Source organism: Podarcis bocagei (genome assembly GCF_964188305.1).
Source record: "Podarcis bocagei genome assembly, chromosome: 12".
Classification (NCBI taxonomy): Eukaryota; Metazoa; Chordata; class Lepidosauria; order Squamata; family Lacertidae; genus Podarcis; species Podarcis bocagei.
In genome coordinates this window covers 33,368,390-33,396,107 of record NC_138137.1, presented here as the reverse complement: position 1 = coordinate 33,396,107, position 27,718 = coordinate 33,368,390, and the positions used below count along the sequence as shown (strand labels likewise).

Here is a 27,718-nt window from a genome sequence, read left to right as displayed (position 1 = left end):
AGAAGAAGAAACACAGAAAAAATGTGAGGAAATCAAACTCCCACCCCCCAAATAAATCTTTCCCTGTGGCCTTTATATCTCTTAAGTCCTAACATTTCTCTCCTTTGCATAGTATATACTGCTTTATAATCCATGTAAGAAAGAGCCAATAGTTTAATATTTGTTTATTTTAAATATAACAAATATAAAAGTTACCATTTTATAAATTTGTTGAAAGTGTCCAAAGTACAAAAAAATACAGTCAATTTAGTAATATGGAAATGATTACCATCTGACACTGGAATATTTAACACGAGGCATGCATACGCCATCAGAAAAACTCAAGCATCACTGAAGCAGATAAGGAAATAAAAGATGATATTGGCTGTTTTATTTAATTACAAATTAATCGCCTCTGTAAGTTTTCTTTCCTCAGGTATACCATTTACCTGTGAATGACAATTCACAAAAAGGTGTTAGAAAGATCAGTAGTCAACATGGTTTTAATTTTACAGTTAGAGAATTGCAAGTCAGCTTTGTTCACTTTTAAATAAGAATCCTTACACAATAACTTCATAGATCACTTTCATCTGCAATGCAAGTCTTAGGGTGCCTAATCTTTTGGGAGAGTGACCACCCAAATCAAATCTAGAATCAACATGTACAGTTCATAGTAAAATGTGCTTCATTCTATCATTTGGTTTTTCAACAGCGAGAGAGCAGAATACTGTATGTAATACTTGCCTCTAATCTTTGGAACGTTGTCATTCGAAATTCTCCTTTAGTCCCCGAAAGCAGTAATAAAAAACAAAACTTTTGAAAACAAGCCCCCTCAGAGTGGATTCCTGTACAGGTCACCCAAACACCTTGAGAAGTGTGCTCGTATTTTCCCCGTTGCAGCAAAAACAACAAGGGGCCTTGTGGTACTTGAAAGACTAACAAATACTATATGCAGCATAAGGCGCTGAGGCCAAGAGGCCATCAGATAGATGCATGAATGGATAGCTCAAGTTGTTAGCTACAGATTGCCTTTGATGCATTGACTCAAGTCTACAAAAACTTATGCTAAGTTTCCCCCAAACTCACTGCCATCCTCTGAATGATTTTCTGATTAACCTTGATTTTGCTGTTTTATTTTATGGTTATGCAAACCACCAAGAATTCTATAGATTTGTGACAGAAGAAACACGTATATTCATCCCATGCAGCTCACTTGAGTTGAGGGACTTGGGAGCCACTAAGGAATAACTGGGCTGCGCAAGGAATAATTAGACCCATTCATAGCACTAAACCCCGCCAGTGTGAAGCACATTTCCCAAGGGGAAAATGAGAAAAGGGGGGTTTCAGGCAGGACAGGATTCTTTTAACGAACTCTGGCTTGGGGAGGGCCAGGAGAACCGCAAAACAGCATGTGAGGGGAAGGCAAGGCAAGGGTGGTTGTTCTGTCTGGCAAGCTGATACCCATTGATAGGTTTGCCATTCGTTTCCATGGAAGTGATATTGATTGGAGATTTCAGTTCACTCTTTTCCGTTTCAACTATTGCATCTCACAGATGCCATGTAAATTTTGTTAATTCTTACTCTTATGGCCTATGCAATACAAAGCTTTCTCACACCCTGCTCCTCATTTCCCACCCCTCTGCTATTAACTTTGGGAAATCAGGCCCCCGCAAAATGCGGAAGGGAACAAGAACGCTGCGATGAGTTTGTGAGCACTTGATGATAACTAGGTCATATTTTGCCTTTTCGAGAAATAGTTTAAAAAGTCACCTTCCGTTTGCTGCTGCGGGATCTGAGTCTGATGTGGCAGGTTCCTACAAATAATAATAATAATAATAATAATAATAAAGCCTCTTTAAAACAATTATATGCTATTTTGATCTCTAAACAGTAAAAGCCTCCAAGGCTTCTGCTTAGGGAAAGGGTTGCTACTGGAATGTGTAACCAGAGCTTTGCTATTGAAACACAAGAGCCAAATCATCCTATAGAATGAGATGGCAACAGCACCACCACCATGGAAGAAATCAGCAGAAGCACCACAAAACTCAAACTCACAGTGTTAGGCACCAAGAGTGATACTTACTGCTGTGTTTGCATCAGTGGCATGCTAGTGTTGTCATAGCTGTCAGGGTGAACTGGTGGCACAATCTCCCCAGTGACTGGGTGAAACACAGGCAGCGTTGAGAGAGGCCATGCTATCTCTCTGTTTTTGGACATCTCCCGAAGTTCTTTGGTGGATTTCTGAATGGCACTGTGGTGGACCAGCTGGATGCTAGATCAAAAGGAAACAACATTCCCCCCCATATTTAATAGAATTGCTAGCGTTGTGGAAAGAAAGAGTACAAACATATACAGACATTTAAAGCCACTTAAAGCCAGATTACCACAGCATCGGTGTAAACGACAAGGTTTATAAATAGCATATACTGGATTAAAAAATAATAATTGGAAATTACTTTTAGAGGGGTTAGGTCACAGAGCACTGGCAGGTTATATCCAGTCTGCCCAAGTTTTCCCTGTGCTTTCAGCAAGAATATCAGGGCACAAGCTAGATGCATCACTGCAATTAATGTGCCTAATTTCTTCTGAGTAACGGCTGGGGGAGGGGGAGACCAGAACCAGGCCTGTGATCCAAAGACATTGTTAACCCATTTTTCCACCATCATGGTCTCAATAACACCCCCCTCTCTCACACATACACATCTGCTTTAAGAATGTAAGAGCCTCCTGCATCAAACCAGTGGTCTTTTTAGATGCCAGCAAGAAACCCTCAAGAAAAGCATTGGTATCTATGCCAGCTTCTCTCCTGGGAAAAACAGCAACTTCAAGGAGGGGGATCCCAATTTTCATTGGGACCATGGAGAAAGCAGCTGACTGTTATTTAGAAGCAAATAAGGTACAAGGTGTATTTGATTCAATCAGGCATTCAACATTATGTCTTCTTTGACCTTGGCTGCACTGGGATAAGCCTTGGCCGCCTCTAGGTTGCCCACTGGCCTTGCATTGACCTATGCCCTCAACCAGAGGGTTCTCAACCCACTACTGTTAGGGCCTTTTGATTAGGGCTGGATTTAACGAGTAGAGTAACAAGGGTTTGGCCTAGGGCCTGTGATCTTCACAAGGTGTCACTGGCTTTGATTATGATGTTGGTGCTGAAGGTTGGGTGGATCTATGAAGTGGTCCACTGAGAGTCCAGCCTACAGGCCTCATTAGGCCCAGCATGGATCCCACAAATCACATCCCTGACAGCTGATCAGCACCAGGCCCAGTGGGGTGGGTGGAGGGCAGGAGGGCCATTTGGCCTCAAGCCCTGTGTATTTTTGGTACCTTATTTTGGTTTTGGGTGTTATTTTAATTTTTATTAGAGCTAGGGATTTCAAAAGCGGGAAGTGGCCTGGGACTCTCTGGACCTCTGAGAGGGCCTATTCAGCACCGAGAGGGCACCTCCTTAGGATCACGGTTGCAGTAGTGGAGCTCGCCTTCTCTGCAAGCAGCAGTTTGGCTTCAAACCACTTCCTGCAAACAGATTTCATAGAGGTTTCAGGGAGCCGCCAATCAGCTGCTGGTTGGTTACAGCAAGTACATCTTCAAAGGATGCTCCAACCTCTGATCAGCTGTTAGGTGATTGACAAACAGGTGGTCCCGCCCACCTGTCAACATTGGCCCACTCCTGTTCTAAAGTATGATGAGCTTTTCAGCATTCTGTTCCGTGTAACCAAGTGCAGATGTTAATGCTTTTTATTTGGTATGTTTTAGAGCTTCGCTTCTTGTGGTTAGCTAACAATTATTAACAGAAGCCTCACTTTAAAAAGCAGTTTTATGGAGTATAATTTTTTGGTTACCTTATAGAAGTTGACAGTAATATCACAAACCACAAACCTCAAAACTGAATAATCATATTCTGATTCTGGCCTCTTTTATTATGAGCTTTTAAACCCTTTTTATTTTGACCTACTCAGTTTCTCAGGATTCTACATTTTTCAAAGCAGCCACCACAAAGATGAAGAACAAGTTAAGGAGAATGAGGATGGTATACATGTATGAAGCATGAGAAGCTACTGGGAAATGAAAATTAAGTGATGGGAGAAAATAACAGGAAAGAAGACACTTACTCTGGTGTTTGCATGTTTCTCTTTTCCCTAAAAATAAAACAAAAGTTATGAATTAAATAATAGCATTGATATTTGGAACATTAAATCTAACTGCCGATGGAAATAAGTCATGGTATGGAAATGCTGGTCCTGTTGCAATGGATCATGATCTCAAGAAGATGCAGGTGTGTGCAGATGAGAGCTATACATGCAACTGGAGTTGCCTTTGGAGATTTGTTTCTGCAGCTCTAATAGCTGAAGAGGCAAGCTGCCTTTGGGAGGGTTGCCTCTTCAGCAGTGAGAGGAGCAATGGCAAACGTTCAAAGAAAGAGTTGGCTGCACATCAAGTTCCTGTTTCTGCACATTCGTTTGGATCATGACCATTTGGTGCAACTTGGAAGCATTTGCCACAGGGTTTATGAGAAGGCATGGATGAAGAAAGCACATAAAGAGATGGGATAGATGAAAGACATGTACACAGAGAAGTGAATATGTACGTTAAAAGGATAGGTGCGGGACTAAAATGTTCCCAGAACAGGTGCATGTAAAATGGAAGAAATTGTGTTGCTTGCTGCTTTTATTTTTTCAAAAAATGCTTTTGGCTTTTATAATCCTAAATTCAGTTCACAATCTTAATAAGGTTTATTTTAATTGTTAGACACTATGTTTACCTTTAATTAGCTTCAAATTACTGTCAGGTTAAATAGTTTTGTGAACGGGTTGCTCAGTTTTTGAATTTTTAAAAATAAATAAAATTTCTAATTCCAAAGTTAACAAGTAGCTGTAATTTGATTTTATTGCATGTTTTAGAAAAGGCTAAAAATGGACTGTGTTTTTATGAACTGAATCAAGTTCATCTACTTTTTTTTTTTGTCATGTACCTTATAAACTCACACAATTATAAAATACTTATTAATGTTTCAAAGTACTCACACGCCTTCCCTTCGGCAGCACATAATATAAGCAAGTATTAGAAAAAGCACCAGGGCTATTGCAGAGGGCACTGCCAATGTAATGAGGAAGTCTGAATAATAGTCTCGGCTTTTCAGGCTTTCAGAAGGTGGCTTATACTCGCCACCATCTGGTAAGATCCCTTCTCCGCGGACCACTTCTTGATAGGTGGAAACGTGCTGTGTTTTGTCAACCTGATACCAAACAGACAAAATATATTTTAGACAGTAAAACCTTGGGAGAAAAAATGGGGATCATAAACCATCAAACAGTACCACTGAGCATTCATTACAGCAGAGTTTAAGCAACAGCCCTCCAGAATCATATTTTCTTTTTTAAGGAAAATTTGTACCACACATTGTCTGTATAGAAATCTGGTCATAAAAATCAAGACGCTTTCTTCACTTTCTGTTCAAAGTACATCATGCATTAGCTAGAGAACCCTGCCTGAGAACTGAGACCTTCCACAGAGACCCTTCTTGCTGGATCTTCAGGAATTCATCAGAGGCCAAGTCATTAGAGGGCCTTCTCTGTGGTGGCTCCCTCTTCACTTCTGGAATTTCAGGAGATTTGTATGGTTGTGTTTAAGACACCAGTTAAAAATAACAATAATCAGGCCATTGAGCCCTTCTTGGCATTTGGCAGCAACGAGTTGTGTGTTGTTGTTTTTTTACTGTACTCCTGATCTCCTTAGGTAGAAAAGCCAGGATATACTGTATATAGTTTTAAGTAAACAATTAAGCAGTCATTGATCGACAGAAGATGAGATGACACAAAACCACTGCTAGAGGTTTACTTAGCACTGAATGGTTGCTTTACTGCTGGGATGGGGAACTCCTAAGAATATCTGGAGGGTCGCGACTCTGCTAGTCTTTGACCATTAGCCCTGTAGCTAGGGCTGATGGGAGTTGGGAGTCCCAACAATATATGAAATATTTGCATATTTACTGGGGAATAAATCCAGTTGAAATCAATGGGACTGTGAACACTTAGGATTCTGTGCTTTGAGGAAAGTATCTCCTTGCGCAAGGCTTACAGAGCAAGTGCCATAGTTTGAAGAGTTAATAACTAGTTATACCTTAACTCGATAATTTTTCAGCAATGACAAGTAGCATAATTCTTTTATAGTATAAGGCTTCTTTCTATTATGGAATCATAGAGCTGGAAGGAACCCTGAGGATAATCTAGTCCAGCCCCCTGCAATGCAAGAACCTGTCCCATATGAGGACTGAACCTGCCACCTTGGCATTATCAGCACCAACCATGCTCTAACCAACTGAGCTATGTTCCCAAGTTGGTCCATTTAGTTCACTGTACTGACAGATGAACAGGACGCAGGTGGTGCTGTTGGTTAAACCACAGAGCCTAGGACTTGCCAATCAGAAGGTCGGTGGTTCGAATCCCCACGACAGGTTGAGCTCCCGTTGCTCGGTCCCTGCTCCTGCCAACCTAGCAGTTCAAAAGCGCATCAAAGTGCAGGTAAACGCGAAGGTAAACGGTGTTTCCATGCACTGCTCTGGTTCACCAGAAGCGGCTTAGTCATGCTGGCCACATGACCCAGAAGCTGTACGCTGGCTCCCTCGGCCAGTAAAGTGAGATGAGCACCGCAACCCCAGAGTCGGTCACGACCGGACCTAATGGTCAGGGGTCCCTTTACCCTTTACCTTACTGACAGATGATAGTTCATATTCCCCAATGGGTACTCTTAAACAGGGATGGCTAAGTTGTGACCCTCTAAAAGTTGTTGGGCTACAACTTTTATCATCCTGATCCACTGGCCATCCTGGCTGGGGCTGATGGGAATTGGACTCCCACAACATCTTGAGGGTACTAGGTTCCCCATCTCTGGTTTAACCAACTAGGTTTTCTTCAGGTGCTGGACAGCATTTAGTGACAGGGGCAAATGGGCTTCTCTAGGGAGGGCATTCCAGAGCATCAGCTCATGTCCATCCCATGAACCTCAGAAGGTTAAAAAGAAATCTACATAATCTGCCCTCCAAAAGATTATTTTAAAGACTAATTGGCTATGTGTGTTCTGCAATACTGCCAGCCAGCAACTCACCAAGGAGATTTTACACCAGTCTATTTGAAATTGGGTACGGAACTTTTTATCACAGGTTATTACAGGCTCCATTTCTTGACTGCATCTCAGCTGATTTTGTGGGTTTTCAACTTCCCGTAAGCAGGAGGAGAATGTAGCATCTGCACCAACCATAACATAGACACTGCAAAGAAATGTTGACAGTTTTAGGATGGTCACAGATAAATTTTCAATCAGTGGGTTGGATCCAAATGTCCGTGAATGGAAAGAGCTCCTCACTGTTTCCACTTGGCTCTCTATTGCACAGTTCATTTGCAGATTATGCACGGTTCAAAAGCAGACAACATGAAAGCTGGCAGCAAACTACAGCATGTGCTTTATGATTCTCTGAATGCGTCACCAAAGAACTGGATCCAGTACAGTACCAAAATTCAGTTTATCCAGGATAATCTGGGGTCCTACATCACTGCCCTCTCAAAACACCTTGTCCACAAATGAAATATGGGAAATAAATCTGTATATATTTAGATTCAGTGAACCCAAACAGGACTTCAAAATCAGACATAGCACGGGCTCCTTCGATACAGAGACATTACACCTTGTAAAAGGGAGCCTTTTGAAAAGGCAATAAGCAATGGCCAAAACCCTTATTAAGCTTAACCAGGCAAGAGCAACAAGCGACCCCTTGCTTAGCAAAATGTTCAAAGGATCCTGTTTATATCCTCATGGCTGAATAAAACTTGACCACCAGAGGGCACCGAGTCCGCCCCCCCCCCCTTCTGAGAAACCACAGAACTAGCAGAGTCTCAGTCAGATTAGATTGCATGCGAGCAACTTTGCCTGCAGAGCGCCCCAAGCAAAGCAAACACTGGACAACTGCAGTGATCCTCAACACAGGGAAGAGGACAAGGCTGAAAAGGTATCTTTGTTACTCGGAAAAGCTCTCTGGATGGCACTGAGAGGATGCAATGGTAGCAAATTCCCCACTGCCATGGCAGAGTCTATCAAACAAGCACTAAGCTGTGCCTAGCTGGATTCTGTCTGAAGCACTTCTAGTGCACTGACCATTTCCTAGCCAGTTTCATCAGCCTCAACTCTGCATTAAGCCACAGTGTGGTATAGCTGCACCCTTCACAAACCATGCACTTGGGAGCAACGGCAGGCTGAGATATTGGACCCAACCCCACAGATTAAAATTTGACCAAGATAAGTGTGTAGTTCTGTATTTAGGTACAAACCCCCCCCCCCAAATCCCAAAGCTCCAAGTAAAGGCTGGGACTGGGTGGGGCAAGCAGAACCTGGCTTTGCAGCAGCTGAGTAGAAAGGATCTCGTTTGATCACAAGCTGAATATGAGCCAGCAGTGCTATGTGGCTGCTTAAAAATATAACGCAATCTTCAGCTACCTTACCAGACGCATTGTCTCTAAATTATGAGACATAATAATCCCACTTCATTCTGTGCTAGCCAGGCCACATCACAAGTACAGGGTCTGGATTAGGGTGGCGCTGAGGTCTAAACCACTGAGCCTCTTGGGCTTGCCAATAGGAAGGTCGGCAGTTCAAATCCCCACGAAAGTGTGAGCTCCGGTTGCTCTGTCCCAGCTCCTGCCAACCTAGCAGTTCGAAAGCACACCAGTGCAAGTAGATAAACAGGTACCACTGTGGTAGGAAGGTAAGCGGCGTTTCTGTGCGCTCTGGCTTCTGTCATGGTGTCCCATTGCACCAGAAGCGGTTTAGTCCTGCTGGCCACATTACCCAGAAAGCTGTCTGTGGATAAACACCAGCTCCCTCAGCCTGAAGCGAGATGAGCGCTGTACCCCATAGTTGCTTTTGGCTGGACTTAACCATCCAGGGATCCTTTACTTTTTACCTTTACTGGGTCTGGAAATCGAGTCCTATGAGCAATGGCTCATAGGACTAGAATCAATGGGTGGAAATTGCAAGGAAGCAGATATTATCTTGGCTGAATTCTGGAAGCACTCTGTTCAGTTTTCCTGGCATTTTCTTACCTGATAAAAGCCTGTTCTGGAAAACCAGCAGAACCTAACAGAAGTGTAGCGCTCATTTCTATTATTTGCTTTCCATAAAAAAAATCTGTGCGCAAGCCCATTAACCCAGATGTGATGCCCCCCCCAGCTGCCATTTTGTGTTATGCCACAAACCCACACAGCAGCCATTTTGTGACTTGCATGAATGGCACTTGCTCAAAATTCCAAATACATTCACTAGCCCAGAACGATTGGCAACCCCTGCTTTAAGATTCTTTACTGCTTTTGTTGCAAGATACATTCTAAAATATCTGGAATGCTAGAAGAAATATAATGAAAACTTGCTTACCCTTCTTTCATGTCATTAATAGGAAGTGGGACTCTGCCTCCCCTATCAAGAGCTGAGGTGATGTTTATGGCATTCAGTTTCTCCGGCTGCCAAACGTTTTTCACCGCTCCAAGGAAGTCTCCAAGAACCTCACTTGCCAACATTTCCTCTACATTCATATTTTTAATGAAGAACTCTGCTTGATATGGTAAGGGAAAATCTAATTGCAAAGAGAACATTAATTATGCCTTAGATTTGTCTTTTTACAAAATTACAAAGAAGGCAGAATAATAAATCAGAAATACAGAACTATCATTTTCTAAATATAACCGAGTGTGAAGCAATCCAAGATCCTTTATAAATCTAAGGCTTCCAAAGCAACTTCCGCAAATGCTCAAGAGACATCCAGTCTCTTAACCACAGTTACAAGACTGCTGGTTGCACTGAACCAGTGGCTTGAATTTGGTTGCTTGAAGGATGGGGGAGAAGCTCAACTCAGTCTGCATTTAAAGGAGCACCTACTTAATCACACTTTCTGAAACAACACACACACAAAACACAGCCATCCTTTGAAATTCACACTTCTCCAAATTTTGCAATGCAGTTATCCAGACAAGGGATGTGTACACAACTGCACATTTAGGGTAAAGTGTGCATAAAAATAGCATAAAAATTGCATTATATTAGGGAAAATGTAATTGCACTCCAATTCTCTCCCTTGCTTCCTGGTTTGCACAAATCACAGTTTGCCTACAAACTGAGATCAGAAATAAGCATCATTCACACTACAGTTTCTCGTTCTGACTTGGGGCAAACCATGGTGATGATCACTCTAAGAAAAGTAAGAGATTGAAAAGTAAGGGAATGAGCACTTAAGTCTTGGCATAAATGGCTCACAACGTGTGAACTGAGCTACTATGTCATTCCGATATCTAAAATTTCCTAGAAGCTGAGCGAGGCTCCTAAGCCACCACTTGGCTCTCCCTGTAATCCACAGTAACAGACCAGATGCACTTTTCAAGTATACACTCTTTTTAAAAATATAAATGCAAACATTTCAAAATATTTATAATAGAATGAAGGAGAGTTCTCTAACAGAGGTGGCTTGGAAATAACAAAATAAAATACAATTAACTAAATACCTAAAAATAAAATACAATTAACTAAAGAGGCTTAGCATACCTCTTTCCTATCCTTTTGCCATTTATTTATTCTATAATAATCTCCTAATGGTGTAATACTATGTATCAATGCAATCTAAAATGCTTACCTTCTGCTGCCATTATATTAATAATCAAATTATGTCTGGCCGTCTCAAAGGTGCGCCTGTTATAAGCAGTGATCTAATAAAGAAGAAACATAAACCAGAAACTTGTTACTATGTTTCCAAAAACTATTATCAGTTGAGCACGAAAAACTTGCATCTAGCTTGACAATTCTATATATGGTTATTGAACAATGCTGTGAAAAGCCAGTGTTAGATGGGGAGAAACCTGGACAGTGGTTGGGCCCCTCAAGTTTTTTGTGGAAGGACAAAAGGGGAGAAGAGAAAACACATTATACCTCAAAAAAAAAAAAGGAGAGCATACGTTATGTGAGAGCTAGCCAAATAACAGCAAATGGACAAAAACCAGTGAGAAGGCTCATAAGCCCACCTGTAAAATCAATCAGATGAGCAGCTATGAGAGACAGGGCCTTCCAAGTGAAAGCCCCTTGGTTATGTTATCTATCCCCTCCAAAGTGATTTGCATAAGGCCTCATCAGAACAAGCTTTAAAATGGGCTCCAAAAAACCCCACTTGTTTTTGGCAACTTCTTAATGTGTTTCTATTGTTGGTAACTTGAATGTTTTTAATTGCTTTTAGTTACATTTGTAACACTGTATTGCTGGCCTGTGAATTGTTTTAGGGTGCTACATTACAATATTCCTTTTACTGAAACATGGATACTGTGTTCCTGGGATCCCAAGTGTGGTGCCCATGGGGACCACAGGACCCTCAAACACTTCTGCCACTTACTAAGGCTCCCTGCCCTTCCCATTTTTGTTTTGCTTTTTTTAATTAGTCAGTAGATTTTTATTGTTTCTAGCCAATGGCCATCACAATCCAATATATAAGCACAAATCACACAACTACAAAATGAAAGACATTACATGCACCAGACTGAGAAAAATCTACAATGTCCAGAATTTAAAACATTTCTTCTGGAATGCTTATTATTAGTTTTGGTTTTTGGTGGTTTGGTTCAGGGTGTTGCCTGCTTTTCTTGTCTATACGTTGTTGTTGTTGTTGTCTATATGTTATTTGTTTTTGGAGGGTGAATATATTTTGCATGGACTTGGGGGGACTGTTCTGAGCATTGCTGGATTTTCTTCTGAGAAATGACTATTTTGTGATACCCGCATCAGTTTCTTAGACTTCCAAATGTGCCCCCAGAGCCAAAAAGGTTAGGGACCTCTGCTGAATTATGCAGTTGTTTTCATGTTAAGGCACCTAGGGAAGGCTTTGCCCTAAAAAGTGACCTAGAAATATACAAAACAAACCAACATGCCCAACCTTATTCTGAGCCAGTCAGTCAAGTTTTGCCAGTAAACTGGGGCAGAATTAGAAGACTTCCAAGATTCCATTTCACCACCAAAGATTTTAAGGAGCACATCCATGTCAATAAAGGGTAGATGAGTTGCACTCCAGATGCACCCAGCAGGCCACTGCTGTAAATAGATGGACTGAACTTACAGGGTTCCTTACGTGTCACGAATATGCAGAGAATACATGCAATAGCCTTAAGCGCCCAATATTGTTGGACTACAACTCCCATCATCCTTGACCACTGACCATGCTGACTAGGGATGCGGGGGTAGGTGGGTGTTGTAGTCTAACAACATCTGTGGACCCAAGGTAGGAGACGACTGATCTAGAAGGTGGATGATTGTCCCTAGGAATGGGTGACATTTGTCGTTTCATTTCCATGGAGCTTTCTAAGTTTTTCACTTGGTCTCAGAAACCCTCAGAAACCCATAGAAACATCACTAAAGATGTAATCCTATCCCCACTTCCCTGGGCGTAAGCCCCACCTAACTCTATAGGACTTAACTTCTAGGATGGGACATATCTAGGTTCATGCTGTAAATTTCCAGCTACCCTTGTTTTTACAAACTGCTAGCATAAATCAGATCCTCTCCATTGCTTTCAACTTGATATGCTGTTCATTCTTTTCAATGAGTTACGCGTACAATTACATATCTAAATGCAGCTGCTGTCCCTTGTTCTCAATATGAGAACATATTTTACATACAGGACCACATTTCTATAGCTCTGCCTACCTTGTGCAAAAGTTTGCAATTCCAGGTGCCAAGCACACTCTCTCTCCAATAAAAGGTGAACTCTGCAGCCTTATCCAGGTGTTCTTAGCTCCTTTGGTCAAAAACACAGAAGGTGCAAGGACACGCAAAGGAGCTCCACTCTGGCATCATGGGCTCTTCTCCAAAGTCCTTGTGTACAGAGCAAATATTCTAAAGGGAGATGGCTTTCACATGCATAGTTGTTCCAAGGGAGCCTTCTTGTGTACAATTATATGCAGTGATTTTTTTCTGGGGGTACGCAGGGGTACACTTACCCCTAAACATTTTGTGAATCTAAGTTTGGCCTCATTGAGGGGCAGTATTTGATTATGAGTAAGGAAATGAGAGTACTCCTAAACCTTTTTTCTGGGGGGGGAAAGCACTGATTACCGTATTGGCCCGAATATAAGCCACACCTGAATATAAGCTGCACCTTTAAAATTCAAGGGGGGGGGGGAGGAAAAGGACAATACCCGAATGTAAGCTGCTCCCTTAAAGTTACGCAGGCACTCACACCCGTTCCGTTTCACCGTATGTCCGCTTCTGCAGCGATATCATAAAAGCCATTTTTGCTAAGGTTGCAAATTTAAGCCGCACTTGTAACTTTTCAGTCGGAATTTGGGGGGGAAAGTGAGGCTTATATTCAGGCCAATACGGCATATGCATGAAGGTTTCCTTACAACAACTGCTTGTGCTGTATGTGCAGATATCAGAGAAAGAATGCAATGTCAGAGTGTGGCTACTCAGCGGTCCCGCTCCTTGACCCTGTGCTGTTGAACACTCAAAAAAGGGATGGGATTAAGGACTGGTACAAGGTCACGGCCAGGTCATAAAATCCTGGGATCTCTTTCAGGCTGCCCAAAGGCCAAGTGCTATGACGCTTTGAAATCAATGGTTTATTGTGGCAATATATTTCATAAGCAGCTTAATTGACCAAATATATGAAGCTGGCAGAAGGAAGACATGAAAACAATGAGACTGGATGTTTGAATTTTTTTAATAAAAATTATTTGGAGATCAGGGTGTGTTTTTTTAATTATAATCAAGGGATGTTATCATACAGCACATAGTTACCCATGGCAACACGTTACGTGCCTAGATGTTTGAGACAGGGTCTAGATAAAATATTTTGCAGCAAACCTACCTCAATAACAGATGGTCTTCCCACATTGTCTATTGTCGGTGACCCATACAACACTCCATCACTGTAGGGTGTTCTCTGGATGTATCGTAGCCAACCAGGTCTGTCAGGGTAACCCATTAGGTTTGTGTTAAAAGTTATAGGATCATTGTTCATCTCGCCTGGATAAACAGGATATCCAATTTAAAATGCAGTGTCACCAAATGAACAGCACAGTATTTTCATGCAATGCAAATGACAAAGCAGGAGACTGCAAGCTGTCACTAATTCCTGTTCTTGGTAGTCCGCTATGATCATGAAAGAATCATAATTCTGCATTTACACTCTGTAAGTCAAACTGATAGGTTTTGCATTTTAGTTCAAAAACACCCATAAAGATGCACTAACCCACAACTAGCAATTATAGAAATCCTGGCTCCTGAGACTGCAAACATCTGCATATATTTCAGTGCGATGTGCAGTGCAGTCCTCTACCTATTTACTCAGACGTAAATATTTGCATATCAACTCTACTTTTTGCAGAGGGCTCTAGAGTTAGCCTATTATCTCCCATCCACTTCTCCTAGGTAAGTGCAGATTGCAGATTAGCTTAAGGGAGTTGTACAGTTAAGAGTTTGTTCTGCTGCTGGCTTGAGAGCTATATGACATACCAAGCAAAAGAAAAACAAGTATAATTAATCACATACTTTCTTCGTTTACAGAATTGCCAAAATATATTTAAAGTATTTTGTTAAACTGGACTAAAATTGTCCCAATTTTATTTCATGGAAGCCAGATGACTGTCTACAGCTGCAGATTGTGCCCTACATTGTTGTTGTTCTTTTATTTAAAAAATGCAGAAAAACAGCACTGAACTCAAGAAATGGGTTTCTTTAATTGCTATATTAAAGAAACTATAATTTCAGATCAAAATAGAGGCAATGCGAAACACAACAGTTGCAATCACCTCTGTTTGTTTAATAAACAAACAAAAAAACAAAAAACAGTAAGCGTGTAGGATTTCTGCTGGGACTGCAGCACAAATGGGGTAAAGATTTAACCCAGGCACCCCCAAACTCGGCCCTCCAGATGTTTTGGGACTACAATTCCCATCATCCCTGATCACTGGTCCTGTTAGCTAGGGATGACAGAAGTTGTAGTCCCAAAACATCCAGAGGGCCGAGTTTGGGGGGGGCTACCTGATTTTACCTTTCCTCCCTTGTAATGCGGCTGATGAAAATTGATACATGTATGCCCCAAATACTCCTATAAGGTCTGAGAGGGAAGTCTCCACTGGTGCCAATGGAAGCTGCTTCCTTGGGACGAATAATAGCAGCTCCAGCAGCACGGGGGCGGTGTTTGTGTGCCAGGACCACAGTGGAAAGGAGAGGCTGTTGCAAGGTGGCATTTGGTCCCAGGCATGGGACTCCTCACCCCTGATGTACAGGATTGCCTTGCACACCCGCCTGCTCCACCAGTGCGTGTTCTCTCTCTCTCTCTCTCTGCAAATGTGAAGTAATTAGGGTTATTTAATGACTCTGATACATATTGCATTTCTTACCAGGCTTTGGATAAGGAGGAAACTCCCCTTTAAAATACTCCCTCTCCAAGACGTGGACAAACAGAACTCCAGCGGAAGGGTACACCGTATGATCAGAGTGCACCTTCGAGAGGATTGTGTACACTGGGAAAGGAGGAGCAGAGAGAAGAGACAAGATTTGAAAAAGCAGGACACATTCAAAATGCCACCACGTTCAAAGCCGCAGCAAGCCATTTTTGGGAAAAGGGAAACAGAAAAGGATATCCCTATTAATGACAAGTTAAGAAGTGGACGAGGACGACAGAAGACACGCAAAGCAATGCTTCTTCTTTCTTATGTATGCTAACAATTCCTATGCATGTGTAGGCAGCAATCAAAATTCAACCACTTAGCATGTCGCTGACAAAGAAGCAATTATTCTGCTTTGTCCTTTTGAGTATTGTAAGGAATTATAATTTGTATCAGTTAACTATGCATTGTAGAAGGTGGTGGGTTTTGTTGTTGTTTTTTTGCATATTTTGATAAAAAAGAAGTTGAACAACAGGTATTGCCTTATAGTCTACTTGAAAGCAAATCCTATCGATTCCAATAGGAATTACTTCCATGCTTAGGAAAGCAGCGTTAAGAAGTTAAAATTAAATAACAAACAAAAGCGTGACGGAAGGCGTTTCAGTATTATAATGAATGGCTATAAATAATCTATTTGCTCTATTAGGGTCCTCATTGTTGCTATCTTCTCCATCCATAGAGGAATACTTTCTCAATGAGCTAGTTCACACATCACAGTAAACAATATTTAACAACCAATTGTTTAATGTAATTGCACCTTGATTTCTTGCTCCATATCTCCCCTGCTCCTGTTGCACGGCTACGAAACAAGCTAAAGGTCCAGCACCGAGGGCCTTCTGGTGGTTCCCTCACTGCAAGAAGTGAGGTTACAGGGAACCAGGAAGAGGGCCTTCTCAGTAGTGGCACCCGCCCTGTGGAACACCCTCCCACCAGATGTCAAGCAAATAAACAACTATCTGACTTTTAGAAGACATCTGAAGGCAGCCCTGTTTAGGGAAGTTTTTAATGTTTGAAGTTTTATTCTGTTTTTAATGTTCTGTTGAAAGCCGCCCAGAGTGGCTGGGGAAACCCAGCCAGATGGGTGGGGTAGGAATAATAAATTATTATTATATAAATTATTATAAAGTCTCATTTGTCATGATGCCCAAACACAGGGTCATGGTTTCTTTCTCTCCAAATGATGCATGAACAGGTAACTAAGGTTTGTTCTTGGCTTACTGCCCATGGCTTGTTTGGGGAAAACCAATGCTAAGTGTGGGTTCGCACATCACAATGAAGTCAGACTATGGCTTATCTTCTGGCAACACAGCAGCTGTAGGTACGGAGCAGGAATTTTTCAGCAAGGTGCACCAGCATGCTGTGTGTTTACATTGAACCATAGTTTAACTATGGTTTAAATGTGACATGCAGACTTTGCATGTTTTGGGACAGTTCCTGCCGCTGGCGAATTGGCCAGCAGCAGTCATCTGTCAGCACTGGCAGATGAAGTCCACATCCCACTCTCACAATTAAAGCAGTGACTGGCAGGTGGGCAAACACAGCGAATTATATGCACCAAGCTGCCTTGAATGCCTACTTCTGAATCAGGACCAGTATGAATAACCTCCATAGCACACCTTTACATGGGCGTAGCCAGGATTTTTGTTGGGGGAGCAGGCCTTTTGTTGGGGAATGCAGAACCTCAGTTTGCTATGTAATTTTATTGATTTTTATTGATTGGGAGCAGCTGCCCCCCTTAATAATCCAAATGGGATGGTCTCTTTAGTTAAAAGGTCCAAGACTGCTATTTGCATTACATCCTTAACTGGGTCATATCATCATTTAGATATATATATCTAAAATATTATTAACTAGAATCCTTTTAATAATATTTTAGCCTTTTATCGGAAGAGCAGAAGAGGGAGCAAAATATGGGATCTCTTTTCATATGGGCATAAATCAGGCAGCAGAAAACACACAACCAGCTGTGTCTGTGTAGTTTTACATAAATGAATCTGTAAATGCAAAATGAGGTGCATGGTTGTTGTTTTTTTAAAAAAGGAACATCCTTCTTTCTAAGCTGGTTGGTGCCAACATTTGTTTAACTTTTGGCGCCAACTAAAAACATACCCCTTCGCTCAGGCCTTCTGCAGCAGTTTGATGTTTACTGTTAAATGATGGGACTGCCTGGAAGAGTTTTAAGACACCTTCAAATTTTGCATATGCTGGTTTTAATTGTGATGTTTCATCTGAGTTTGCGGTTTTAGTCTTCTGAGACGCTATAGTTTTTATCATTTCATACTGTAACACACCTTGGGAATCTTAATCTTAATGTATTTACATGTACCTCAAGGAAAAAAGGGCCCAGGGTGTAAAAAAAAACCAATCACAGATGATTAAAAAACTAATTTAGATACAAATATACATTACATTTCAGATACATTACATTTGAGTGGGTACTTTATTCAAGTCACAGTAATGACTTGGAATGCCTACGATCTGTGCCTTTATCAGTACTCAACACACTTGACTTCAATGTTTTGTTTGTCTTTGTATAAATAAGGATGATAGATCTCATATTTTAAAGCTACTGATTTTCTCATAATAATGGAGGAGGGCAAGGGCTTCCAAAAGTTCATCACTGAAAGCTGCTGTCAAGTGGCACAAGTAGCATTCACAACTACTATTACAATTAGGTTATCACTTTCAACAAGTCTTTCCTATCTGGAAAATACATATTTCCTATTCTTTGTGTCCTTAGGAGACACACAACTGAACTTCTCCAGTTATCCTTTCACTGAATAAATGCATACACTGATTGGGCTCAAGAGAGAATGTGTGATGTCTAAATTCAGTAATGTTCATTATGCATTGAATATGAAACTCAGATTTTTTCCAGGGGGAATGTGGGTTCCTATTTAATATTCCATACCCATTTTAACACAGAATTCCTTGCTGTTTGGTGTACCAACAAAAGTGGCACCCATAGTTAGGGAAATTTCTAATCATCTAGGTCATGTTGATCATTCAGGAAACCTTAGGCTACCCCGTCATCCTCATAAAAATGAAAATTCAGTTTTAAATGCAAAAGCGAAAAAGACAGTCGGGCCTTTCTATGATCATGTCAAGCGATTAAATTGCAGAATGTTTTAAATGAATCATATGATGCAATTTGGGCATACTGGAGACAGTTCAGCCCTTTGACATGCTGATAAATTGAATGTGAACATTTTACCAGCCTTTGTGCGCACCTATCAAGAAGCATCACTGAATTGTCCCATATCACTTGATAGAATAGATTAGCCCCAATACTCCCTTCGTAAAACTGTAGCAAGGAGACCTCAGCTAGCACTGGGAAATGAAGGCCTCACTACAACTGTGGCATTTCTCACTTCTAGCAAGCAAACTCTTTGAATCAGCTGTTTCTCCTCCTGCTGGAGCAGAGCTCTGGAACGGCACAAATGGAATGAAGTTCGCAATGCCTTCTAGCTTCTAGCTGGAGTAACCCTTCACTTCTGCAACCAGAGCAGCAGAAACCTCTCCAGAACTGGATGGCCACAAGGTCTGAAACAGAACAGCAAACAGACATGGGCAATCTGCAGGCTTATCAGACCATCTTGCAGTGTAGACCCTCCTCTGATCAAACATCCACTGGCGCATATGCAAGGGAAGTAATAAAAATAAATAAAAATACAGTGGTGCCCCGCAAGACGAATGCCTCGCAAGACGGAAAACTCGCTAGATGAAAGAGTTTTCCGTTTTGGAGGTGCTTCGCAAAACGAATCTCCTATGGGCTTGCTTCGCAAGACGAAAATGTCTTGTGAGTTCCTGCGGGGGTTTTTCCTCCCCCCCCTTTTTCTAAGCCGCTAAGCCGCTTATCAGCTGATCCGATAAGCCGATAAGCCGCTAAAAGCTGCTAAAAGCCGCTAATAGCGCTAATCCGTCAATGGGCTTGCTTCGCAAGACGAAAAAACCGCTAGACGAAGAGAATCACAGAACGGATTCTTTTCGTCTTGCGAGGCACCACTATAAAGCCCAAATGTATCCCAAAAAGGGGCTCGTGCCCTTCAGTTAACAGATTATAATTCTAGAACCCAAGGTCATCCAATGAAGCTGAATTTTGGAAGATTTAGAGCAGATTAAAGGAAGTACTTCTCCACACTGCACAGAGTTACACAGTGGTACTTTGGTTCTCAAACTTACTGTTCCGGGAGTCCATTCTGACTCCAGAAACTGTTCGAAAACCAAGGAGCGGCTTCTGATTGGCTGCAGGACCTTCCTGCACTCAAGCAGAAGCCGTGTCGGCTGTTCAGCTTCCGAAAAACATTCGCAAACCGGACCACTTACTTCCAGGTTTGCAGCGTTCGGGAGCCAATCTCTCTGGGAGCCAAGCCGTTTGAGAACCAAGGTACCACTGTACTGTGAAAATCACTACCACGGTATGTAGCAAGGGCTACCAACTTAGATGTCTGGTGGGGAGGGGGGAGGATTTGGTGGACCCATGGCGACCGAGGCTATCAATTGCTACTTATCACGTTGGGTATGTACTACCACCAGGATCATAGGCAACATGCCTTTGAATACCAATCACTGGATAACAACAGCTGGAAAGAACTATTGTCCTCCTCATGCCCTGCTTTTAGGCTATTCGTGGTCATCTGGAGGACAACTGTGAGAACAGGATGCTGGAGTAGATGGACCTTCGTGAGATCTAGCAGGGCTCTTCCTATGGTGACAAACCAACATTTTCTCCTGCTTCTCCACTTGGGTATCTATCTATCTATCTATCTATCTATCTATCTATCTATCAGTGCAAATATACACTCTTCCCAATTCTTTGAGGGCACTCACTGTCTTTCACAGTACCTGTTCACAAATACAATATTGCCACATTTATCTATGGACCGATTCTCATCCCACTCATAACAAAATTAAAAAAGGAATACAATGCCAAATTGCCGTGCATCATTTGATATAACTACTATGTATAACCCTTCAAAGATGTCAAAAGTCACTAACGCTCATGGTGCTTTTCTTGTAACATTTGTGTAGCAAATGCTTACTTTTTCTTTGCCTTGGCCACAAGTCATGCAACTTACACATGTGCTTAGCTTGTGAGATTCTGACTTTATGCGCTTGAAATCCGGCTGGTTGAGTTTGGTGTTAAGTTCTTTTTGCACAGGGTTTTTCCAGCCTAGAAAGAGCTTTAAGCGCTCTGCCTTGTTTACTGGGTTCTGGGGGGCAGTGGCTTATCATGTACTGCTGGTGCCCGGGACAGGCGTCCATGCACCCTGGGGTGGTGTGTGCACCCTGGAGAAAGGGGCCTGGAGGGTGAGCACAGCCTGCATCCAGCTTTTGCCACCAATGCCCCTGGAGTGACTGCACGGCACCCCTGCCCACCCATGGCCCTTGGTAGGCGCAACAACTAATTGATGCACCATCGCATAACCACCCTAAAACAAAGCAAATGAACGCTAAACCATCAATGGATGTCTTATAATCTCGCTGAAAACTTTGTGCAAACAAATCAGGATGAATACTCAAACAAGTCTGAATTCCTGCTACTGGTTCTGTAATTCTTGGGTTATTTTTTTTAAAAATGGATTGATTTCGTACATATATATTTGGTATTGTTTTATCTTGGTTTGCTGCTGCCTTGAATATGAAAAAGAAAGCTTGAGTTTTCACATTATTGTATTTAATGTTTCAAATAAATAAAATTAAAAATACTCTTAGGCACCTAAAAAAGCAAAAAACAAACAAAAACTTGATGTGACAATTTCGCATTAAATGGAAGTATTTAGCTACCTCTTTTCTCCAAGCCGTCCTGACATTTTAAAAACTGTGCACAATAAATTATGCCAATTGCTACAAACAAGTAATAAAAATGACACATTTATTATGATAAAGAGATTATTATTGCACTCAGCAGTTTGCAGATGTGTTTTAAGTAGACACCAACAACAAGAAATTCACAATATTTTATCCAGAACCATTATTTTGGGCAAAGGAATCCACAAAGTATAACTGAAAATTTAGTTGAAAACGAAAGATTAGAAGGAGGAATTCTTAAAGCTTAGAAGATTAGAAGATTATATAATTGCCATTTATTTCCACATCATGTTATTAGTGAAATACACACCACTAATACATCAAATCTAATATACCAAGGGGAGGTGGATTAATCCCAAATATTTTTCAACCTAAACTCACCATTCTTCTCAGCAGCCTTTATGCTGCTGCTAACATAACTGATGACGTGTTTGGTCTTCCATTTAACTGTTCCATTTATGCCACCAGCAGAGTGCAAGAAAAAAGCTTTCCAAAATAAAACAGATGCAAGGCAAACTGGATTAATATCATGTCAACAGTTTCTCAGAAATCAAAAGCCACCAGTTAGAATATAATGAATACCAAATGTAAAGAAGAAGAAATTAAATGGACTACAAGTACACATTTAATGGCATTCAAAAATTAAGCTATTCAGTCTGACCAGGCACACAAATATTTATGTTTCAAAGTGTTTCTTCCCACCCATTTCCGCCTTTCTTTCCTTGGTGGAAGATGTTGGAGATGTGATAGGGATTGAGTTTTTAAACATGAGCAGTCAGCCAGGCTGCACTGGGATCAGGAAGCAGAAACAAGAAGAACAAGAAGATGCTATGGAAAAGAAAAATATTGGACCTAATTGCCTATTACTGTATATATTAAGCTTGTATTGAATGCAGCTATCCTGGCCCAAGAGACCCATTTGTTGAACTAGGAATGAACCCTGTGTCCACTTGCTTACTCCATCCTTCTCTCAAGTGTCATCAACTGAATCTGTCTTGGCTTCTTAAACCAGTTTTGCAGTTCAGAATTTATGTGACACTGTGGCTAAAGAAATAGAGTGACCTAAAACTGTGCAATGCCTTATTTACTGTTGAATGAACATGGTTGTCTGAAGTTTGCTTTGAAATACCGTACTCTGCACGTACTAATCAGGAAGGAATGGACTGAGGGAAGTTATTTTTTACAGACAATTCTGCATTTGTACCCACCCTAATTAGGAATGTACTTCTCCAAAAATACAATCTGGGCGAAAGCAGCAGATCAAAGACAACAAGTTTAATGCATATATCCAGGGCTTTTTTTCCTTTAAAAAAAATGTTTTTTTTACTTTCATTTTCCTACTCATATTGAAATACTGCCCCTCAATGAGGCCAAACTTAGATTCACAAAATGTTTAGGGGTATGTGTCCCCCTACATCCCCCCCCCCGAAAAAAGCACTGCATATATTGATAAATGACACATAACATAAAATCTTGACCTGAAGAATGTCTGTTGGTAAGTCTTCTGTAGCAAAAACCACAAAAAGTCATGTGGAACTAACAAAAACCTTATAGCATAAGCTTCTTGTAGACAAGAGGCCACTTCACCAGATGCAGGTAAGTTACAGGAGAGTACTTTTCTGAGTTTCTGCTGTGTACCCATTACTGACTTAAAACACAATTTTCCTTTCCCCTGTTGCGTTTCAAATCACATTTGTACATTGTTGTAAACATCAGTACACTTGGATGTGTTTCCAAGTTGTTTGCTGTCTGACCACACACACCAGTAGGGGTGTGGATGTCTTCACATGTCATAAGTTTTCAAATCTAATCAAAGGGGGTTTAGGGGGAAACACCTCAAAACGAAGCATTTCCTCAGAAAACTACAGAGTAGATGTGGATTGTGTATAATGTTGTGCTTCACAAACCAGTGGTGGGAGTGCATTGGATGCAAAGCAAACGCGAAGGTGTGTACACAGCAGTCATTTCCCTCTGAAGTTTTCCTTCTGATTTCAATTTTACAATCTTCCCCAAACCATGTGTACAGGTTTATACCCAGTGCTTTTTTTTCTAAAAAAAAATGTTTAGGGGTACTCTCACTTTGAGTCAAGAAAATCACCATTTTATAGTTCAAATTGGGGAAAATAAATAGAGTAAATGGACAAAAGTATAAAGATTCACAAAATGTTTAGGGGTATGCGTAACCCTGCGTCCCCCCTTATAACTCAGGTTAACATTTCATGCATCTAATGAAGTGGACTGTAGTCTGTGAAAGCTTATGCCATAATAATTATGTTATTCTTTAAGGGGGCCAGAATACTTTTTCTTATTTCTATCTAAATATATGCAGGCATCACATAATATGATAATCTCACATTCAAGTGCTGGCAGAATATAGTATCATATACAACTTGCCCCACACAGTTTATGTACTTAAATGACAAGAGTGCTTTCCAAATCTTGTCTTCCACATGTATTTAACTAACCACATATTTCTCCCTATAATCCAGTTAACCTTACAATTCATAACTTACTGAACATTCCACTCCAACTATCATTTACCATTGTCTCCGGGAATCCAGACTTTTCACATGCAGTGTGATTTGAAATTATGCAAGAAGCTCTTGATACTAAACACTACATCAGTTACATATCTTTAGACGTTATTGGATTTTAGTGCAAATGCACTGAATCCTCAATATAGTCCCGTGATTTAGAGCAGGCATTTTTACAGTGCTTTACTTTTCTACAGAAAGAAATTCTATTTCATATGTTTATTAGCAGTAATGCACAGGTGTCAATTGTAAATTCAATATCTGGCAAACTTCATTTTACTAAATACAGTATAAGAAAAATAAACATCCTAAATTAGCTCCTGTCTTGGGCATCAGAAAATTATCTGATAAAAATTATCCTAATCCATTAGAAAAAAATTCCAAATCAAAATTTTGCAGAAAAAAACACATCACTGGAATATGCTAGGTTGATACTGAAAAGGGGAAGTCCTATACTAAGCAGATTCCTTGTTCAATTGACATTTCTGTTTATATGAACACATGGACAAAAGATCACAGCCACTGCCACCTACCTCAACTTCAAAATATTCAGCCTGTGTTCAGCCTAAGATCTGAAAGCAGCCTGATGACATACAATCACAGTGTCCTTGCCAGGGCACTGGACTTTGGAAGCACCAACAATCAGTTGATTATTGGTGCTTGCAAAAGGGCTCTGCCTTTTCCCACAGTGGTTTGATTTCAAATTGTGCAAGCAAAGGAAACTGGGTCACCTGATGTCACTGTTATATCAAGTGACTGTCAGGTGGGCATTCGCACCCAACTGTCAAAGTTGGCCTGCAGTGGGTGGGGAAAACCATACCATCCAGATCCAATTCCCCCACCCATGAAGTAGGCTCTCACCATACAAAGAGGGATCCAATTCAAATGATCTTCTGTGGTTCCAGAGATAGGGAAGGAGCCATAGTTATATACAGTGGTACCCCGCAAGACGAACGCCTCGCGAGACGAAAAACTCGCAAAACGAAAGGTTTTTTTCGTTTTCGAGTTGCCTCGCAAGACGAATTTCCCTATGGGCTTGCTTCGCAAAACGAAGCTTGCCCCGGGGACAGCGGGTCTTCTCTTTTGAAGCAAGGGGCAGCGGGGAGAAGCGATCTTCTCCCCGCAGCCCCAGGTCCGGGGACAGCGGGAAGCGCTTCCCGCTGCCCCCGGATCTCTTTTGAAGCAAAAAGAGATCCGCTTCTCCCCACCTGCCCCCACCGCCCGGCTTCGGAACGCTGCTCCGAAGCGGGGCAGGGGGGGAGGGAACACCTGCCCCCACCGCCCGGCTTCGGAACGCTGCTCCGAAGCGGGGCGGGAACACCTGCCCCAGCCGCCCCGCTTCGGAACGCTGCTCCGAAGTGGGGCGGGGGGGGAGGAAACACCTGCCCCCACCGCCCAGCTTCGGAATGCTGCTCCGAAGCGGGGTGGGGGGGCGGGAACACCTGCCCCAGCCGCCCCGCTTCGGAACGCTGCTCCGAAGCGGGGCGGAGGGGTGGGAACACCTGCCCCAGCCGCCCCGCTTCGGAACGCTGCTCCGAAGCGGGGCGGGGGGGAGGGAACACCTTCTGAAGGCGGGCGGGGGCGAAAGTCTTTGTCCCCCCTGCCTGCCTTCCCAGGGGCTTTTAAATCGCCCCGGACAGCGGAGAAGTCCTCCGCTGTCCCGGGGCGATTTTAAAATGCCGCCCGCCAGCATTTTAAGATTGCCCGGACAGCGGAGAAGTCCTCCGCTGTCCCGGGGTTTTTTAAAATGCTGGGGGTGGGAAGAAAAGCCCTTGTCCCCCCCCCCCCAGCCTTCAGAAGAGGTCCGGGGACAGTCTGGCCTGAAGGTGGTTTCCCTAGGAACGCATTAATTGATTTTCAATGCATTCCTATGGGAAACCGTGCATCGCAAGACGAAAAACTCGCAAGACGAAGAGACTTGCGGAACGAATTAATTTCGTCTTGCGAGGCACCACTGTAGTTCTGGTTCCCACCAAGCCTTGGTGCAACCTGACACCTACATGGCACCTAAGCAGCCTACTTTGAATGCTTGTCACCTCCTCTCCCATTCTATCTCAAAGGCCTGTGACCAGATGCAGCCATCACATTTTAGTATCAGCAAACTTTTCTTCCTCCATCCCACCCACTTTGTTTACTACCTAACCTAATTAAGAGTTCTGGAGAACTTGAGAGTTTGCACGCTATTTTGAGATTGTTTAGTTGGCCCAGCAAAGGTACTACTCTAATGTGGAATTTGTATGTGAAGACAATATAATATGTTTAGGTTGCAATTATCTGTGCCTTCTTATTCACCACAGACAAGTGGAAACATTAAGCTCAGTGGCAGACACGTGTCATGTATGTAAAAGGATCCAGGTTCTATCCCTGATATTTCCAGGCATGGCTGGCAAATGCTTCTATCTGAAATTCTGGAGAGCTGTAATGTAGACAATACTGTCTGAGACATGGTGGACCTATGCTCTGACTTCAAATAAGGAAGCCTTCTATGTTTTTCTAATCTGAAGAAATAGAAAATCAGTTGCAAAGTACAGGTTTCCCCACTTTTTCCCCCTATCCTTGGAGTATTTGATCCCGTGTGCCCTTAACATTCTCCTCATAATTTTGAAGGCAAGCCCTTTCTCAGCAACGAATATTCACAATGCAACATGGAGTACAAGTACCTGCAAACATCACTAGTCAAGCAAAAAGGCAAATATTGAAAAACGTTTCCAATCTACTGCTAAAACACCAGCTACCCAGTGAGATACTTTGCTTTATGGTATATTGCATGTTTCTTCTTGTGCATTAATATACCTCATCATGACTTCATTTGCTCTGAAGATTATTTCCTATGCCCTAGTTTGCCCAGGCAAGCATTTAAGTATGTTCTCCTCTCCTGGTAAATAGGATTCTCACTCTTCCATTTGCCCAAGCTTCCCCAGCTGGTGTAATCCTAAGGGTGAAATAAATGGCTGTGATTCCAAGCCCTGGGCCAACACACACACACACACACACACAAGCACACAGCTGGTGGGTGGTCTGCAATAGAGGAATGTGTCTTACATTAACCATCATCTACAGTCCTTCAGTATGGTCTAAATCTAAACCGGCACACAACATACTAATGTTCTACTGCTAATGTTCTACTACTGTTATCTCCTCATTCTAAATACTTGCCTCTGAAATGGAACAGATGGGTGTTTTTTTAGGGAGGGGGGGAATTACTTCTGTCCATATATTTCTAAATGGATCCTTCCAAACTGGATGCTCAGGTCAAAATATCCTACATGCACCCATCAGAATCACAGTGTCACTTAATTTACATCCCCGCATCCAATCCCACCCAAATTTTCTACCCATTTCATTTATCCTTATAAATTCCACTTGTGCATGCGTGGAAATCCAAAAATTTATTCGGGGGGAGTTGGGTTGGGATGTGTGTGGGGGTTTTTGGGGGGGGGGACACGCTGCGTCCAGCCATGGAAGCAATAATGAGCATGCCCTTGTTTTTCAGACCCTATGCCTCCAGCCCTCCCGCCACCCCGGCCCTTTTCCTCTCTGCAGAAGGTTCAGAAATTTCCACCATTGCCTCGGGGGCCGGGAATGGGGCGAGAACCCGGGACCGAGGCCGCCGGGAGAGGAGCCGGGGAGCCGCCGCCGCTTGGCCCCGGGGCGGAGTCGCGGGCTCCGGAGCAGGCCGTAGCCGGGGAATGCGCAGCCCGGGCGGGAAGGGCGCCGCTCGCCGCTCGGGGAAGGGGGCTCTCGCAGAGACCAACCTGTCAGCAGGAGGGTGGTGAGGGCGGCTCCGCTGCGCCTGCTGTGGGACCACGACCCCGCTCCGTAGCGCGCCATGGCTCGCTCCGTCGGCGCCTGCTGCTGCTGCTGCTGCTACTGCTGCCGCCAAACAGGACCATCGCCGCCACCAGCATCCCTCCCTCCTCCTCCTCC

At 42.5% G+C, this 27,718-nt stretch overlaps 1 protein-coding gene across 7 annotated transcripts; it reads right to left on the bottom strand.

The window, feature by feature from the left end:
- Window positions 1–149: 149 nt before the first annotated feature.
- SGCE (sarcoglycan epsilon) lies at window positions 150–27,718 on the bottom strand. 7 transcript variants are annotated; one of them, XM_081163079.1, is made up of 13 exons: window positions 27,547–27,718; window positions 21,639–21,743; window positions 15,399–15,521; window positions 13,862–14,019; window positions 10,649–10,721; window positions 9,400–9,598; window positions 7,084–7,246; window positions 5,004–5,215; window positions 4,092–4,118; window positions 2,063–2,251; window positions 1,750–1,793; window positions 724–758; window positions 150–428 (listed from the first exon to the last, which is right to left on the bottom strand). In XM_081163079.1, exons 1-13 carry the CDS (start codon window positions 27,620–27,622, stop codon window positions 378–380), a joined length of 1,455 nt encoding a protein of 484 aa, XP_081019205.1. In that variant the 5' UTR covers window positions 27,623–27,718; the 3' UTR covers window positions 150–377. The 7 variants fall into 7 exon arrangements, with proteins under 7 accessions (XP_081019205.1, XP_081019210.1, XP_081019206.1 ...); XM_081163084.1 differs by lacking the exon at window positions 21,639–21,743 and adding an exon at window positions 18,818–18,989 and having other exon boundaries at window positions 27,547–27,652; XM_081163080.1 differs by lacking the exon at window positions 4,092–4,118 and having other exon boundaries at window positions 27,547–27,717.